The following is a 17,695-nucleotide window of genomic DNA, read 5'->3' as shown; positions in this document are numbered from 1 at the left end:
CGCTCAACCAAGGAAGTCCGAAGTTTTGTAGGACTGTGCTCTTATTTTCATCGATTTGTCCGCAACTTCGCCGACATCGCTCGACCGCTTACTGATCTCTTAAAGAAGGACGTTCCCTTCGCATGGGGCATAGAGCAAGCGGACGCCTTTTCGGCTCTTATCCATCTGCTGACTGCGCCACCAATACTGGCCCATTTCGACCCTGCATCACCTATACCGAGCTTCGGACCGATGCCAGTGGCCATGGAATTGGAGCGGTCCTTGGCTAACGACAGCACGGGAAGGACCGCGTGATTGCTTACGCCAGTCGTCTTCTTTCACCTGCCGAACGGAAGTTCTCCATCACTGAGCGTGAATGCCTAGCTTTAGTGTGGGCCGTGGCGAAATTCAGGCCTTACCTGTATGGCCGAACTTTTTCCGTTGTTACGGACCATCACGCTCTTGCTGGCTGTCATTGCTAAAGGACCGATCTGAACGTCTTGGTCGCTGGGCGCTCCGTCTGCAAGAATACTCGTTCATGGTCCACTACAAGTCGGGACGCCTGCACACAGACGCAGACTGTCACGTAATCCGGTTGAAACGCCCGACTTGACAGACCTTGATTCAGACCCCTGCGTTCTCTCCATCCACGCTTTGGGTGATATCTCCACCGAACAACGACTTGACCCGTCGTTACTCGCCATCATCGAGCGTCTGACCTCTGCTCCAACAGACCCTTCCGTTCGCCGGTTCGAACTGCACGACAACATTCTGTACCATCGCAGCTCCAACGCTGATGGCCCGGAATTACTACTCGTGCTTCCCCATTACCTGCGTACCAGCGTTCTCGAACAACTACATGACGTACCTACAGCCGGTCACCTAGGCGTCTCTCGTACCTATGATCGTGTGCGACGTTGCTTTTTCTGGCCCGGACTGTATCGTTCTGTGGTTCGCTACGTCACTGCTTGCGACCGCTGCCAACGCCGCAAGCGCCCCTCTGTTACCGTCTGGCCTCGTACAGCCCATTGACATACCGACGGGACCATTCTTCCGTGTTGGCCTTGACCTGTTGGGCCCATTTCCTACGTCCACCTCCAGAAATAAATGGGTTGCAGTCGCCACAGACTACGTCACACGCTTTGCCATCACTAAAGCACTGCCGACAATCTGTTCCACTGACGTCGCTGACTTTCTCTTGTACGAAGTCATTCTTCATCACGGTGTCCGCGGCAGCTGCTTACTGATCGAGGAAGGTACTTTCTTTCACGTGTTGTGGATGACATTCTCCGCGCCTGCTCCACTGAGCACAAGCTTACCACCGCTTACCATCCACAGACAAATGGATTGACCGAGCGTCTGAACCGAACGCTGACGCAGATGCTGTCAATGTACGTTTCGCCAGATCACGGTGACTGGGACAAAGCACTCCCCTTTGTCACGTTAGCGTACAATTCTTCACGGCACGACACAGCTAGTTATTCGCCATTTTATTTGCTATTTGGCCGACATCCAGCATTACCACTTGACACGCTCCTTCCTTCGGCTGCCCCCTTGTCTACTGAGTACGCAAGTGATGTCGTTTCTCGAGCCCATGCAGCCCGTCAGGTTGCCCGTGATCGGCTGCACTTGTCGCAAGCGCACCAAAAAGACCGCTATGACAGTCGCCACCAAAGCGTGCACTTCTCGCCGGGGTCTCTGGTACTTCTCTGGACACCAAACCGCCAAGTCGGCTTATCAGAGAAGCTACTATCACAGTACCATGGCCCCTACAAAGTGTTGCGACAACTTAGTGACATGAGCTGCGAGAATCGCACCCCTAAACAATGCCTCTTCGACCCCCTCACTCCAGACCAAGGAGGTTAGAGAAAAGTTGCTGGAGTGGAGAGGGGGCGCTGCAGCTGAAGCCATACACCGCCATCTTGCCATAAGCAGTAAGCACGCCTGGCTTCGTCCGTGCGGGTGCCGCATTACTGCCGCGGAGACGAAAAAAGAATGTGTCCGCGAGTGTGGCTCTAGGAAGGAATAATGGTGTCGTCGTGCGTCGCCTACGGGTGCACAAATAGAGCGAAGAAAGCATCGGGAGTTACTTTTCATCTGTAAGTACCGAAGTTTGTTAGAATGCATGCCGTGTTCACCCACGCCTGCTCGTTGTGGGCCTACTTATGTGGCCGTGTTTCCGCTTCGCTCGTCTTTGTTTTTTGGGATGACATCACGTATTTCTTGTACAGATTCCCCAAAAATGCCGAGGATCGAAAGCAGTAGAAACAAGCGGTTTGTCGAGAAGGCTGGGTGCCTAAAGACGGGGACCAGTTGTGCTCCGTGCATTTCACTCCGGAGTGCTTCGATCGAACTGGACAAACAGTTCGGCTGCGACATGGGAGCTTGCCGACGGTGTTTTCAGCGTTCCCAAAGTACCTGCAAAAGCCAGTGAGTGTCATTACCCTGTCCGTATCGCAGCGGTATTAAATGCCGCTGCTTCAAATGGGTTCATTTAATGCGCGTTTTCGTCACTTGTAAACAAAACTTTTGTTCTTCTCGGATGAATTTTTACCTTCGATCGTAGTAATATTTCGCGCCACAAAGCTTCGCGATACTGAGCTAACTGCCTTCCGCTCAGCAATACCACCGTTGAAACATACAGGCAACGTGGTACGTGATATCTGAATGATTATCATTCATATTGCCACAAGGCAGTAGTGGGATTGGGGCATAAAGCGGTAGAGGGTCCCTGGCTAAAACGGAAGACTACGAAGTGGATAGAGACTGGTTCCAGCCCACCAGTGCGCCAGGCATTGTGATCGCGTGTAATCGTTGTAAATATCTGTAAATATACGTTTTCTTGTAAGATTATTGGTGGAGGTGCTGGGTACGCCTACCTGGCTTTTCCGGCAAACCAACACGGAACTTCGGAGTGGTCGCCACCTTCATTTTTCTGCAATGGCTCAACAGGCCCACCCACAAGAGCAACAGCAGCAGCAGCACCAGCACCAGCAGCACCAGCACCAGCAGCAGCAGCTGCCTCCTCTGATTCTCCTGCCTCCACGAGACCCCGGAACCTTCTCGGGCACAGGCAAGGACAAGGTGAATGTTGAAGATTGGGTCGCTTTGTACGAGCGCGTGAGCGAATATTATAGGTGGGACCCTACGTTGATGCTGGCCAACGTTGTATTTTACTTGCGGGATACGGCGCTCACCTGGTATGAGACGCATGAGTCGGAGTTGACCAGCTGGGACGTTTGCAAATTGAAGCTTCTCGAGTTATTCAGCAGGCCATTTGGGCGACAGCAGGCCGCGAGGAAAGACCTGGAATGTCGCGTGCAGACATCGACAGAATCGTATGTATCTTACATACAGGACGTATTGGGCCTCTGTCGAAAGGTGGACGAGAACATGAGCGAAACTGACAAAATCGCTCACATATTGAAGGGAATTGCCGATGACGCGTTCAATCTGTTGATCGTTAAAGATTGCGCCACCGTCGACGCGGTCGTGAAGGAGTGTCAGCGCTTCGAGCACGCCAAGAACCGTCGCATAACCCGCCAGTTTGCGCGTCTGCCTAATACTGCAGCCACTTCGACCTGTGAAGACAGCCCCAAGTTCACGCAAGCTACATCGTCCGAAAATGTCACCCGAATCGTTCGTCGCGAACTCGAAGCAATGGCTCCTGCAGCCATCGCCTCTGACGGTCCTCAAGACAACGCATCCACCGTCTCCCTCATCCAAGCCGTCGTTCGCCAAGAAATAGCAAATCTCGGCATCACACCTGTTTGCGCTGTTCGCACCACCGAGAGCTCGGCTTCTGTTAACCAGATTCCGGTGTACCCTTCACGCTACCCTTCCCGCTACCGGAACCCTGCTGAATGGAGAACGTCGGATGATAGACCAATCTGCTTTCACTGCTCTCGCGCCGGCCACATTGCACGCTACTGTCGCAATCGTTGGTCATCCAATTCATCTTGGAACACTGAGACATGGCGTCGCTTTGAAGGCAGTTCTCGCCGCTTTTCTACTCCGTACGATCCACAGCCTGCTCCTACTAACGTTCAGGGCCGGAGGTTCAGCCGGTCGCCATCACCCCAAGGCCGCCGATCTCTCTCGCCGATGATTTCTCGATCCAGGTCCCCTGCACGACCTGGGTCCTCAACCTCGGGAAACTAGACCATGCAGCTCCCGGAGGTGACGCTGCATTAACGACCCAATCTGCAAATCCTCTGTTGACGATTCCTACACGCCGCAATATTTTGGACCTTTTGGTGGATGACGTTACCGTTACAGCCCTGATAGACACTGGTGCACAAATTTCAGTCATGAGCGCTGCTCTCTGTATTAAACTGCGAAAAGTGATCACGCCTCCTATTAAGTGTGCAGTAATGCTTGCCGATGGGAGCACATCTGCCGTTCTCGGCATGTGTACCTCTCGCGTATGTATTGCTGGGCGCCAGACCGTCGTATTGTTCACCGTGCTTGAGCAGTGCCCACATGACGTGATTCTTGGCCTCGACTTTCTCTCTGCGCACTCCGCCCTTATCGACTGCTCGACAGGTCTTCTTCAGTTGGAACTGCCTTTTGACGCCGCTGTTGCCCATGACGCTCAAAGTCGCCTTTGTGCCACTGAGTTCCTGCATCTTCCGCCGCAAGCCGCGACTTACGTGCAGCTCGTGCGTGATCCGCCTGTGCGCGATGGTGAATATGTCGTTTCACCTATTACCGACGTTGTGCTAAAGCACTCCATTGCTGTCCCGCACACCGTGGTGAGAGTATGCCACAATCAGACCCATCTGTCTCTTTTGAACTTTGGTTTCTCCACGCATGTGCTGCCTGCTGGTATTAAACTAGGCGTCATGTCGTCGCTGCAAGAGTGTGATATTTCTGAACTGTCGGCTCAGCAACCTACTCCGCATGTCAACTTGCTCACTGCGCCCAACCTGTCAAGCATTGACATTGCCAAAATGATAGCGCCAGATCTTTCGCCCTCCGAAGCACAAGACCTCCACCGTCTGTTGACATCCTATGCGGACATATTCGATCTTGACAACCGCCCTTTAGGCCAGACATCAGTTGTGACCCATCACATCAACACCGGCGATGCCAACCCAATTCATCGCCGCCCTTACCGCGTCTCCGCCGCCGAACGCTCTGTCATCCAGAAAGAGGTCGAGAAAATGCTCGCCAAAGGCGTCGTCGAACACTCATCTAGTCCGTGGGCATCCCCGGTAGTGCTTGTCAAGAAGAAGGACAACACATGGCGGTTTTGCGTCGACTATAGACATCTCAACAAGGTCACTAAGAAGGACGTTTACCCTTTACCAAGAATAGATGACGCCCTTGACTGCCTTCATGGCGCAAAGTTTTTCTCGTCCATTGACCTTCGATCTGGTTATTGGCAGATCGCTGTTGACCCACGGGACCGAGAAAAAACAGCATTTGTAACCCCCGATGGGTTATATCAATTTAAAGTAATGCCGTGTGGGCTTTGTAATGCGCCGGCCACCTTTGAGCGCATGATGGACTCCCTTCTGCGCGGCTTCAAATGGTCCACTTGCTTATGCTACTTGGATGATATAATTGTTTTTTCACCGACGTTCGCAAGCCATCTAGAGCGACTGTCCAGTATTCTCCAAGTATTTCGCAACGCTGGTCTCCAGCTGAACTCTTCCAAATGCCGTTTCGGCCGTCGCGAAATAGCTGTACTTGGTCACCTCGTTAACGCATCTGGGGTGCAGCCCGATCCGGACAAAATTCGCGCATTGACTCAATTTCCCGTGCCCTCTTCTCATAAGGATGTCCGGAGCTTCCTTGGTTTGTGCTCCTATTTTCGCCGCTTCATCCGAAATTTCGCCGATATTGCGCGGCCTCTCACCGAGCTTCTTAAAAAAGACGTCCCATTTACTTGGAATTCGCCTCAGAGTGCTGCATTTTCGGCGCTCATTGCAGCCCTCACGACTACGCCAATATTAGCCCACTTCGATCAGACTGCCCCGACAGAAGTTCGTACGGACGCGAGTGGCCACGGAATTGGTGCTGTTTTAGCTCAGCGTCAGCATGGACGTGACTGTGTCATCGCCTACGCCAGCCGCCTTTTATCCCCTGCCGAGAGGAATTATTCAATCACCGAAAGAGAGTGTCTTGCTCTTGTTTGGGCTGTCGCTAAATTTCGCCCGTACCTCTTCGGCCGCAGTTTTACTGTTGTAACTGATCACCATGCACTCTGCTGGCTTTCCTCGCTAAAGGATCCCACGGGACGTCTCGGTCGTTGGTCTCTACGCCTCCAAGAATACACCTTCTCGGTCGTGTATAAATCTGGTCACCTCCATCAAGACGCCGACTGCCTGTCACGGTATCCAGTGGATCCACCAGACGCCACAGAGAGAGCTACGGAGGCTTGCGTCTTATCAATATCAGACTTTCTTGATATCGCTTCTGAGCAACGCCGCGACCCGGATTTACTTCCCATCATAGAAAGCCTGAGTTCCGCTACTCCACCCACTTTTCTGAACTTGTATTTCCTTCATGAAGGAGTTCTCTACCGCCACAACATGCGCCCTAACGGCCCTGACCGCCTTCTCGTCGTGCCTTCCCATTTGCGTGTAGATGTTCTCCGACAGCTTCACGATGAACCTGCCGCTGGTCACCTGGGAGTCACTCGCACTTATGATCGCGTCCGGCGCCGTTTTTTCTGGCCACGCCTATATCGCTCGGTGCAAAAGTATGTTGCCAGCTGCGACCTTTGTCAACGTCGAAAACGACCAACATCGCTTCCAGCTGGCCTTCTTAACCCTATTGAGATCCCTGCTGAACCATTCTACCGCGTAGGGCTCGACCTTCTCGGGCCATTTCCCACTTCTGCATCCGGGAACAAATGGGTTGCCGTGGCGACCGACTACGCGACACGTTATGCGATCACCCGCGCTCTTCCAACCAGCTGCGCTACCGATGTCGCCGACTTTCTGCTACATGACATCATATTGCATCACGGCGCTCCTCGACAGCTCGTTACTGACCAAGGCCGATACTTTTTATCTCGCGTCGTCCAGGATATCGTACGTTCCTGTTCCACGAACCACAAGTTCACAACGGCATACCATCCACAAACTAATGGACTTACAGAGCGCCTGAATCGCACTATCACGGACATGTTGTCAATGTATGTTTCTCCAGACCACCGAGACTGGGACGCAACGTTACCCTACGTCACCTTCGCTTACAACTCCTCCAGACATGACACCGCAGGCTATTCCCCGTTCTACCTTCTTTATGGACGGGAACCCTCTCTGCCTCTTGATACACTCCTTCCCGCTGGTTCAAGCTCCCCTGTCACATACGTCCGCGATGCCATAGAGCGAGCCGACGCAGCACGACAGATTGCCCGAGAACGACTCATGCTTTCTCAAGCCTCTCAGAAAGATCGATACGATCGTCACCACCGTGAAGTTTTGTATGCACCAGGTTCTCTCGTACTCTTGTGGACCCCATGTCGTCACATCGGCCTCTCCGAAAAACTTTTATTTCGCTATGACGGACCATACAAAGTCCTTCGCAAGATCAGCAACCTCACCTACGAGATACAGCGAGTCGTCGACGAAGCGCACTCAATGCCACCACCATCCACTGTTGTGCACGTCGTAAGACTGAAGCCTTATGTGTCACCCAACACTCCCCTTTCGTGACAAGCGCCGGGTCGGCGCTTTAACGCCGCGGGGTAGTGCCACAAGGCAGTAGTGGGATTGGGGCATAAAGCGGTAGAGGGTCCCTGGCTAAAACGGAAGACTACGAAGTGGATAGAGACTGGTTCCAGCCCACCAGTGCGCCAGGCATTGTGATCGCGTGTAATCGTTGTAAATATCTGTAAATATACGTTTTCTTGTAAGAATATGTAACTCAGTTCATTACGTAGCTAGCGAGGTTCCTTGCAGGGCATGTTCTGTGTTTTTGTACGTCCACTGCTTATTCCGCGCGACAATTTTTTTCTAGAAATATTGAGCAATTACTTCATTATGATTTAAAATAGCCCTTTTTGGCATGCAGAATTACTCTAACGCAGTGGTAATTTCATTACAGGAGAAAAGGAAGCGGCCTCAACCAACACCTCGGGCTCTTCCCGCCACTGGATGTGTAGAAGTTGTTAATGTTGGACGAGAAGTGGAAGATGGTGCCACGACATCACCCACGAAAGAGCACTACAAAGAATTGCTCCATGCATCAACAGAAAAAGTAACCCAGCTGCAGAAGAAAGTTAAAGTTTTGCAACAAAACAAGAGACGGATCAGCAGAAGAAACGAGGTGGCTAAGGAAATGATGAAGAAACTCAAGGAGCAAAATCTGTTGTCAGAGGAAGGCACAGAAGTGGTGGGCGCAACTTTTTCACCAGAGATTCAGCAGCTACTTTCTAGAGCACAAAAAAAAAAGGCAAGTACCCCTCAGAGCTGCGTGCGTTTGCTTTAACGCTTCACTTTTACTCGCCAGCTGCGTGCGATATGTTCGATCGAAATTCAATGGAGCTCTGCCAGCACCTCGTACACTCAGAGAGTGGTACCGGTCAGTGAATGGGGAGCCAGGGTTCATATCTTAATCATTCTCCTTTCTTGAGAACCTTGTTTAAAGTGTTGGGAATCCGCATTGTGCCTTAATGGTCGATGACATGGCCATAAGAAAACAAACTGAGCTTCTTGAAAAAAGGTTGTCGGTTATGTTGACTTAGGGACAGGCATGCAAGATGACAGCATTCCGGAGGCAAAGAATGCATGTGTATATCGGCTTGTCGGGTTAAATATGCGACTAAAGCTGCCTGTAGGCTATCTCCTTATTGATTCGCTCACAGGGTCAGAAAGGGCTGAGCAGACGAAACAATGCATTGACAGGTTGGCAGCTATAGGAGTGCAAGTTGTTTAACTCACTTTTGATGGTGCAGCATCGAAATTCACAATGGCAAAGTGTCTTGGTGCGGATCTCCAACTCAGCAGTGAGCACTTTACGACAAGCTTCAAGAACCCTAGTGATCCGAACAAGGTCATCTACATTATGTTAGACGCATGTCACATGGTAAAGCTTATCCGCAATTCTCTGGCAACTGCAAGTCACTTGGTTGATGAAGATGGTGGATTTGTGAAATGGGCATATGTAAAGGCGCTAGACGCCCTTCAGCGTGAAGAGGGATTGCGACTGGGAAACAAGTTGACAAGTGGCCACCTTCAATGGGAGAGGCAGAAAATGAAAGTGCGACTTGCTGTCCAAGTGCTGAGCGCATCAGTTGCTGATGCCTTGGTGTTTTGCGAGCATGAACTGAAACTGCCTCGATTAAGGGGGGCTAATGCTACTGCGAGGTTCATCAGAGTTTTTGACCACGTCTTCGACATCCTCAACTCTAGGAACCACTTAGCAAAGTCATTCAAGGCTCCTATGCGCAAGAAAAACAAAAATTGCTGGAAGTCTCACTTTGATGAAGCTCGAAGGTACATCATGGCCCTGAAGGACCCAGCTGGTCGCCCTGTTCTATAGTCCCCAAAGAAGACAGGGTTCCTTGGATTTATTGTTTGCATGCAAAGCATTGAGCACATTTTTGACCGCTTGGTAGTCCATGGAACTTTGAGGTATATTTTAACTCATAAAATGAGCCAAGACCATGTTGAAACATTTTTCGGCTGCATTCGAGGTCGAGGTGGGTTTAACAGTAACCCGACATCAGCTCAGTTCACTGCTTCGTATAAGCGCCTCCTGGTACACTCAGAAGTGACGTCGTCAAGCGCTGGCAACTGCTCACCAGACAACTGCTCCATCCTCAGCAAGTCGGCGACCATTCTCAAAACAGAAGACACCACTGTGGCAAGGCGACCAATCATGCAGCCTGGAGATCATTATTATACTCATCGATTGGACATCCCGGAAAGCTTGTCATCATTTAGCCAGTCTGTAGCGCCATACATTGCTGGCTTTGTTGCGACACGTCTTGGAGCCGCTAGCCTATGTGAAGAGTGTGTAATGGCCCTTCAAACAGAATAACAGCTTGCCTTGGTGAGGCATAAGAACAGAGGTGGGCTTATTTCACCATCGGAGGATGTTGTGTCCACTTGTACAGCTGCGGAGAAAGGTCTGCGTCGAGTACAGGCAGAATTCACAACTCTCAAGGCTCTTCACTCAAAATCAAGACACCTAGTTTTGGAAATTTCGAGCTGCCCGACAAACAGTGGTTTTCAAGTCTCAATGAACACATCCTTGATGGTGATGCCTTGGACAACCACATTTACAAATTGTGTAAAAATGATGTGGAATTGCACATAAAAATTCGAATTCACCACATGATCAAAGAAAGGATCAAAAAATGACAGCAGACAAAGTAAGGTCTGTGCTGACTAAGCTTGTACTGTTCAAGAATCAGTAAGCAATGTTTTCAAACCTACTCGAGTGATCATTACAGTTGTTCAGTTGCAAAATAAAAACTTCCTGCTGTTCAGTACCTCGTATAATAAACAGAGTAGTGGCTGTAATAAAGCTTTTTCATGACATATTTGTATGCGTTACTTTACTTTCACAGTTTAAAAATTACACAGAGGACAAGGAGGTCTCATCGCGAATTTGTGTGCCTTGGTTGCATTGCGTTCCTGCCTATGCCAAGATGGCCGCCGCCCGATCAGGCCGGCTTCACCCCTTAGCCCTGGCACACATAGGGGGCCTCCACTCCAGCAACTTTTCTCTAGCCTCCTTGCTCCAGACAGACGTGGTACACGTTGCCAGGCTCAAACCGTATCACCCTCCTCGTTCGTCGCCGCCGTACTAAGCGCCGTGACGGCGCTCCCGCCGCCGCAGGGGAGTGATGTCACGGTGCATTATCGACAGGAGCAAGCGTGGCACTTTGCGAAGATGAAGAAGACGCCTGTGCGTCAGGCGCTTGCGCGAGAGACAACTCAGACGTCTTGCTCGGCTGCCGATTCTCGGTAGACGCTATCCTATAAGCCTAGATCTCGCCCCGTCACAATATGAAACCGCATTTCTCACAAAATGTGTCGAGTCAAATGAGCGAACTACAATTAATTTTGAAAATTATAATGAAATCTTCCTTTAAACTGGCCTTCTTGAAGCCTGGGGAGAGACAAAGCTCTCTGAATAGTCTACGTTTCTGCACACTGTCTTTGGAACAGCTTGTTGTGGTGACATGTAGCCTCGAAACATGGTAATATATCGGTCACAGACGAGTGCTCAACTAAGCCGACGCCGCTAATTTCAAATGACGGTGGGCAATCCCGGCACCGATCTGTGGCGACAAAACAGACGCCACGGAAAAACAAGCATCAAAAGACGCAGAGCGCATGCCTCCACTCCACCTCGAAGCGGCCGCCACAACAGTCACGGATCAAGCGTCAAGCGATGTGTAGAACCATCACGGTTGTGGTTGTAAGGAACAGAAAAAAGGCACCTAATTTCTGTCTGCCTGAGCGGTGACACAGCACAGTGCCTTATAGGGGTGGGGGAAAGGAGGGATAAAAGAATAGAAGGAAATAGATGATGAAATAGAGAGGCAAGCGACGGAAAATAGAAGGAGATAGGAAAGTGGGGATCCGGTCGAAGCCGTTCAAGGGTGGGGCACCACAATGCGACAGCTGCACGGCGTCAGGAGACCTCGGAGCGCTAACTTCCAACTGAGTTTATTGCGCAGAGCATGAAAATATATAGAGGAGACAGTAACCATGTGATAAAAACCATATGGCACAAAGAGCAGAACATGAGTAAGAGAAAAACAAAGACAAAAAACACAAAACCAAAAGCACAGAAAAACGGCAAATAAACATCTATAAGAAAACGAAACAGAAAGGTAGAAATAATATAACTACCTGCGCGCACCGAAACCTTCGAGGAACCTGAGTTCTTTCTCGGACAGAGCCACGGAGGGCTTGCTAATACAAGGCACCTGTTCGCGTGCCATCTGCGCGGCCTCGACAATGACTCGGGTGCGCTATTCTCTGTGCTTGTACAGCGTCGCTGCGTCCTTAAAGAGGGGAACACAATTGCACTCAGTGCAGTGCTGAGCAAGAAAACCATCTTTCCCGTTTCTAACATTGTTAGCGTGTTCTCTCAGTCGATCGTTCAGACACCTTCCGGTCGTTCCGACATAATAAGCACCGTATCAAAGGGGGGGTCCTATAGACAACTTCCCGGGAGCAGGCCGCATACCTTTTTCTATGTTGAAGTCTGCATTCCGTTGATGACTGCGTTTTCATGGGGTTTGTAGATTTCGTGAGGCTGAATAATTTGAACGGTACCGAGAACAGGACACCAACTCCAACACGTTTTCCGATTTTCTTGAGCCTGTGTGATATCTGGTGTTTGTATGGAATCACGGCTATCCTTTCACGTTCTGCATCCGTGTGGCTCGGATTCTGTCACTGCCTCTGCACTGCTTTATTAGTCCGCAGTATAGTCTCAGCAACGGAAGCGATAAACGCCTCGGGGAAACCCGAAGCCTTAAGCCGGAAAACTTGAGCTTTAAAGCTCACAGAGATATTGTGGGCGCACGACCTATTTAAGGCATTCTCAAGACAGGTTCGTGCTATGCATCGCTTAACTAACTTGCTGTGAGTGGAAGGAAAGGGAAGTATAGGTTTCTGCGCACGTGGCTTATAACACCAACAGATGTGCTGTGAGCTAAAAACCAGTTTTAAATCCAAAAGGCGTAACTTGTCATTCTCGGGCATTTCATGTGTCAACACAAGAGGCTTTAAACAATCATTGAACACACCTATCGTTTGAGCCGCAAACGAGTGGAACATAGAAAAATTACAATTTAGAAGAACCAAGAAATCATCCACGTATCTGAATATTTTGACGACATGCGAGCCTTCTAACTTTTCCTGCAGTTTTTTGCCCATTTTTGCCAATAGAAGATCACTGAGTAGAGGTGCTATGCATGAGCCGATTGAAACACCCTTTTTCAGCAGATAAATGCAATCATTCCATTGAACGACGGTAGACGTAAGGTACAGCAAAACCAGGTCAAGGAAATCTCGCGAACTGATACCAGTTTTTAATTGGAAGTTCAATTCTGTTTCTGTCACCCTTGTTCTTATATATTCAATAGCTTCGTCCCCTTCTAGCTTAGCACCTTGAGCTGTAGTTATAAACCTCTGCTCTAGGCTCGTCTCATTTCTTAGGGAGTTTAGATGGTTCCAAAATTTCGCAGCTGCCTTTCTAACTTTTTTATTTATTTCTGCCAGCCAATCAGCACCCTTTCTTCTAATCTTTTCATTGATCAGAAGGAACGCATCCCTTCGACAGCTTAGAAAGATTTCCTATTTTCTTTCAACATCATCTGTCATTTCACCCCGCTGCTTAGCATGTCTGTGTTCCCTAGAGGCTTCCTGACGTTTTGCTATGGCTCTCTTAACTTCCTCATCCCACAAACTTTTGGGTTTGTGTCTTCTTTTCCGGGGTGACTTGTCACGTGCCTTAGCAAGCTCTAGCTCAGTCTAATTAGATTCGTGTATGTCCACACTGTTTTATTATCCTCAGTTATTACTTTCTCAATTTGTTTAGTACCTATTTCTATTTGCCTTTCTGAATAAAAACTTTCCTGTGATTGCTTATCTTGTCTCCTTCCCACTTTCACTGCTCTTCCAAAATTTAGCTTGATACGTTTGTGATCACTACCCAGACTTCTGGAGCCACCTTCATCTATTAGCATTCCCCTGAGCTTATCATACATCCTATGTGACATCAGTGCGTAATCTATCTTCGACTGCAGCCTTCCTACCTCCCATGTTATTTGCCCTTCACACTACTCGGTACTGTTGCAAATGATCAAATCAAGCCTTTCACACATATCCATGGTCATTTTGCCTGTCTGGTCGGTATACCCATCTATATTTTCTATGTGCGCATTCATTTCTCCTAGTATAATTATCTCGCACTCTCTTCCTAACTCCTGAATGTCCTTTGATATACACTCTACATCGCCTGGTTTTCCTCTCTGGCCTTTGCTCCCGTCCACAAGTACACGAAACCAAGGTGTGTCATTTGCCCTGCCACTTTCCCTTTTAGCCACAAATGTTCCTTGCACCCCTGTTTGACCCTTTGCCAGTCTGTACTTTTATGAATGAATGCTCCAATACCAACCCCTTTCTGCGGCCTTCTGTTCTATTACAATATTCCCACGTGTAGTCTGCATTTTTAGGAGGTTGTTCCATGTCCCTGAGAGTGCCGCAGCGCCCCTGTGAGTGCCGCAGCGCCATCTAAGAGCACGCCGAGTATCAGGGGTGGCTACGGCGGACCATGGTGGATAAGCCCACACCCTAAGAAGCTTCGCCCCTAAAAAAATAACAGCCTATCCCCGGAGTGAATGACGATGAGTGGGGCGAAGCGTCCGTCAGCCCGTCCGTGCTTCCGTCCGTCTGTTCGTTCTTGCTAGCGTCCATCCGCGCGACCATCCGTGCGTGGATCCATGCGTCTGTCCGTTTGTCCGTACGTCTGTTTGTGAGTCTATCCATCCGTCCGTACGTCTGCGCGTCCATCCATCCGTCCTTCCGTCTGCTAGTCTGTCCGTTCATTCGTGCAACCGTCCATCTAGTCAACACTCCAAGTACCGCCATCTCTCATCTCGCAACCCCTGTGGCGCATACCAGCTGTAAAGTTGGTATGTACCGCCGGTTCCATGGCTACATACATACATACATACATACATACATACATACATACATACATACATACATACATACATACATACATACATACATACATACATACATACATACATACATACATACATACATACATACATACATACATACATACATACATACATACATACATACATACATACGTCTAGTGGCTAAGGTACACGGCTGCTGACCCGCAGGGCGCGGGTTCGAATCCCGGCTGCGGCGGCTGCATTTCCGATAGAGGCGGAAATGTTGTAGGCCCGTGTGCTCAGATTTGGGTGCAAGTTAAAGAACCCTAGGTGGCCTAAATTTCCGGAGCCCTCCACTACGGCGTCTCTCATAATCATGTAGTGGTTTTGGGACGTTTAACCCCACATATCAATCAATCAATCATTACATACATACATAAATACATACATACATACATACATACATACATACATACATACATACATACATACATACATACATACATACATACATACATACATACATACATACATACATACATACATACATACATACATACATACATACGTACATACATACGTACGTACATACGTACATACATACATACATACATACATACACACATACATACATACATACATACATACATACATACATACATACATACATACATACATACATACATACATACATACATACATACATACATACATACATACATACATACATACGTACATACGTACATACATACATACATACATACATACATACATACATACATACATACATACATACATACATACATACATACATACATACATACATACATACATACATACATACATACATACATACATACATACATACATACATACATACATAGGAGCGACAGACCCACGCCATAAGGAGCTTCGCTCCTAAAAGAATCAGTAAAGAAATTCAGCTTAACTCTTTCTGATCAAATATTCTACAGATTGTGTCCATACAAACCTTGAGGCGAATCTCCAAATTTCCAAATTCTTCAAGAAAAGGAACAAGTATTTCAAACTAAAATTGTTCCTCTAATTTCTTGACTAAAGCGTAACAGGATTACTGTTACAATATTTTTTTTCCCGCTAGACAAACTGTATCTAACTCATGGATCTTATACGACTTTTTTTATTTGGCACGGTTGCATTATTGCAGGGGCTCGAAAGAAAGGCATCATGCCACCTATTCTGAGCTTGTGCTTGCTCCAACGATATTATGTTCCTTTTGCCTATACATTTGGTGGGTAGATCGGCCTACATGTTCACTTTTGGTTCTATGTGGTTTCATTTCTGGCTCTTTGTATAATCGCTCTACGGAGAACCCTGCTGTATAACACCGCTTTGCCGCGTATCACGTACGAGAATTACTCGGGAAGAAATCTTGCATTATTTCAATTCTAAATAACTGAACGTACATGCGCAAGTGAGGAAGTCGTTTTTTTTTTTTGATGATGCTCCTTAGTGTCTCTGTTCAGGCGATATTACTGCATCGGTTTCTTTGACTACTCATTCATGTTTGACACGCTACTGTCAAGTGGTTCCCTGCGCATGCTGGGTAGCTGGACGTGGGCCCGAGCCGCATAAAGGAGGCAGATATGGAGGCACACGCGCTAACTATAGCCGCAAGTCTTCGTCAACACACTCCTCGGAACTGGAACGACCCGATGCCGAAGAGTATTTCATCATGACCTACTGTGACGTTCTGCAATGGTACAGAACAAGCAGACGCCTCTACCCACCGCCTCACCGAGACCTACAACGCAGAGAAGCAGCCACACTACGGCAGTTGTAGGTACAAGCCATATGGACCCCCGTCTGGGCACAGTACGTCTGCTCCGGAGGTATACTCCACAAATATATGCCAATTCTGCAAGAAAGCGCGATCCACCCAGAGACATCTCCTCTGGGACTGTGCGCCACCGCCGGGTAACCAAGAACAAATGCCAACTAGTGTGAGCAGCAAAATCATGAGCCAAAAGTCAGGCAACCAAAGAGACGTGCCCAGCACGTGCTTGGCATCCTGGAACGCCAGCTGCTAAAAGCGATGCCCCTACGGGTTAGAAGCGATTAGGTTGCTGCTCCGGGACGTCTGGGCACGCTAGCGTCTTCCTTTAATTCCCCTACCTCTTCCCCCTTTATGCTGGATCAACAATAAAGTTGTTTTGCTCATCATCATTATCATCATCAGCCTAACTACGTCTACTGCAAGACGAAGTCCCCTCCCGTGTTCCGCCAGTCAACTCGGTCACTCACTCACCGACAAATAGCGCGAAAAATTTTACGGTATATAACGAACAACTCACCTACAAAGGAAGCCCCCAGAAATAGGAAAAAAAGGCTTGGCGAGAACATGTCGATTGATGCTGAAGGCACATTCCAATCCAAACCTCGCCCTTATGAGTCTGCGTGCTTTGCAGAAGTGCACAGAATAGGAATGGTCTTTGCAAGGAGCATATGCCAACACGCATGAAGGAACGCGATCTGAAGGCGGAATACTCGGCGAGAAACTATTGGTGCGCTCTTGGGCAGGAAGGAGGTACGTGTACAATCCAGGAAGTTTATCTTTATTGCCCCACCACAAGACGATGGAGGGAGTATACACGCAACTGGTGGTATCTCGCACATCAGCTGCGCCATGAGCGCCTCACGCTGACGCTGTCGGAACACGCAGACAGATATACAGGCCAGCAAACGCTGGTGTCACCCTCTCGCGTGCGGACTGTGAGTCATCACCGAGAGGAAGGAGATTCGCGATGAAAGGTTACGGTCCTAATGGCTTCGACATCCACGCTGGGAGAGGCCATTCACGGCAGATATAGGAGCTCTTCGCCAGCGACCTCGGCGAAGCGCCCCTGCCTATCGCTGGACCGAAAAGGGCATCACCAAAAGTCGCTTCTTGACTCAACGTCGAGTGGGCCCGCGCCGTTTATAGGTGTGCACACTGTTGAAAATATATGTACTACAACCCATTTTTTTAAACCTGAACGCGCGAGCATCGACCACCGAGTCAACAGGTGCCGATGCTCGGCGTCCCGGTGTCCGATTTCAAGAACAGTTTGGCAGCTGCCGTTC

The 17,695-nt window shown here is 49.0% G+C and overlaps 1 protein-coding gene across 4 annotated transcripts in view; it reads right to left on the bottom strand.

The window, feature by feature from the left end:
• The window catches only part of LOC142786439 (receptor-type tyrosine-protein phosphatase T-like), a 253,813-nt gene extending 236,519 nt beyond the window's left edge, over positions 1-17,294 (bottom strand). Inside the window, exon 1 of one of the 4 annotated variants that reach the window (XM_075884122.1) lies at positions 16,927-17,294. In XM_075884122.1, the coding sequence (XP_075740237.1) occupies positions 16,927-16,975 (49 nt within the window). In that variant the 5' untranslated portion in view covers positions 16,976-17,294. The remainder of the gene's footprint in view (positions 1-16,926) is intronic. The other 3 variants (XM_075884121.1, XM_075884119.1, XM_075884118.1) reach the window with 3 other exon arrangements.
• Positions 17,295-17,695: the final 401 nt, after the last annotated feature.

This window comes from Rhipicephalus microplus, unplaced genomic scaffold (assembly GCF_043290135.1).
Source record: "Rhipicephalus microplus isolate Deutch F79 unplaced genomic scaffold, USDA_Rmic scaffold_24, whole genome shotgun sequence".
Classification (NCBI taxonomy): Eukaryota; Metazoa; Arthropoda; class Arachnida; order Ixodida; family Ixodidae; genus Rhipicephalus; species Rhipicephalus microplus.
This window is presented reverse-complemented; position numbering and strand designations above follow the sequence as displayed.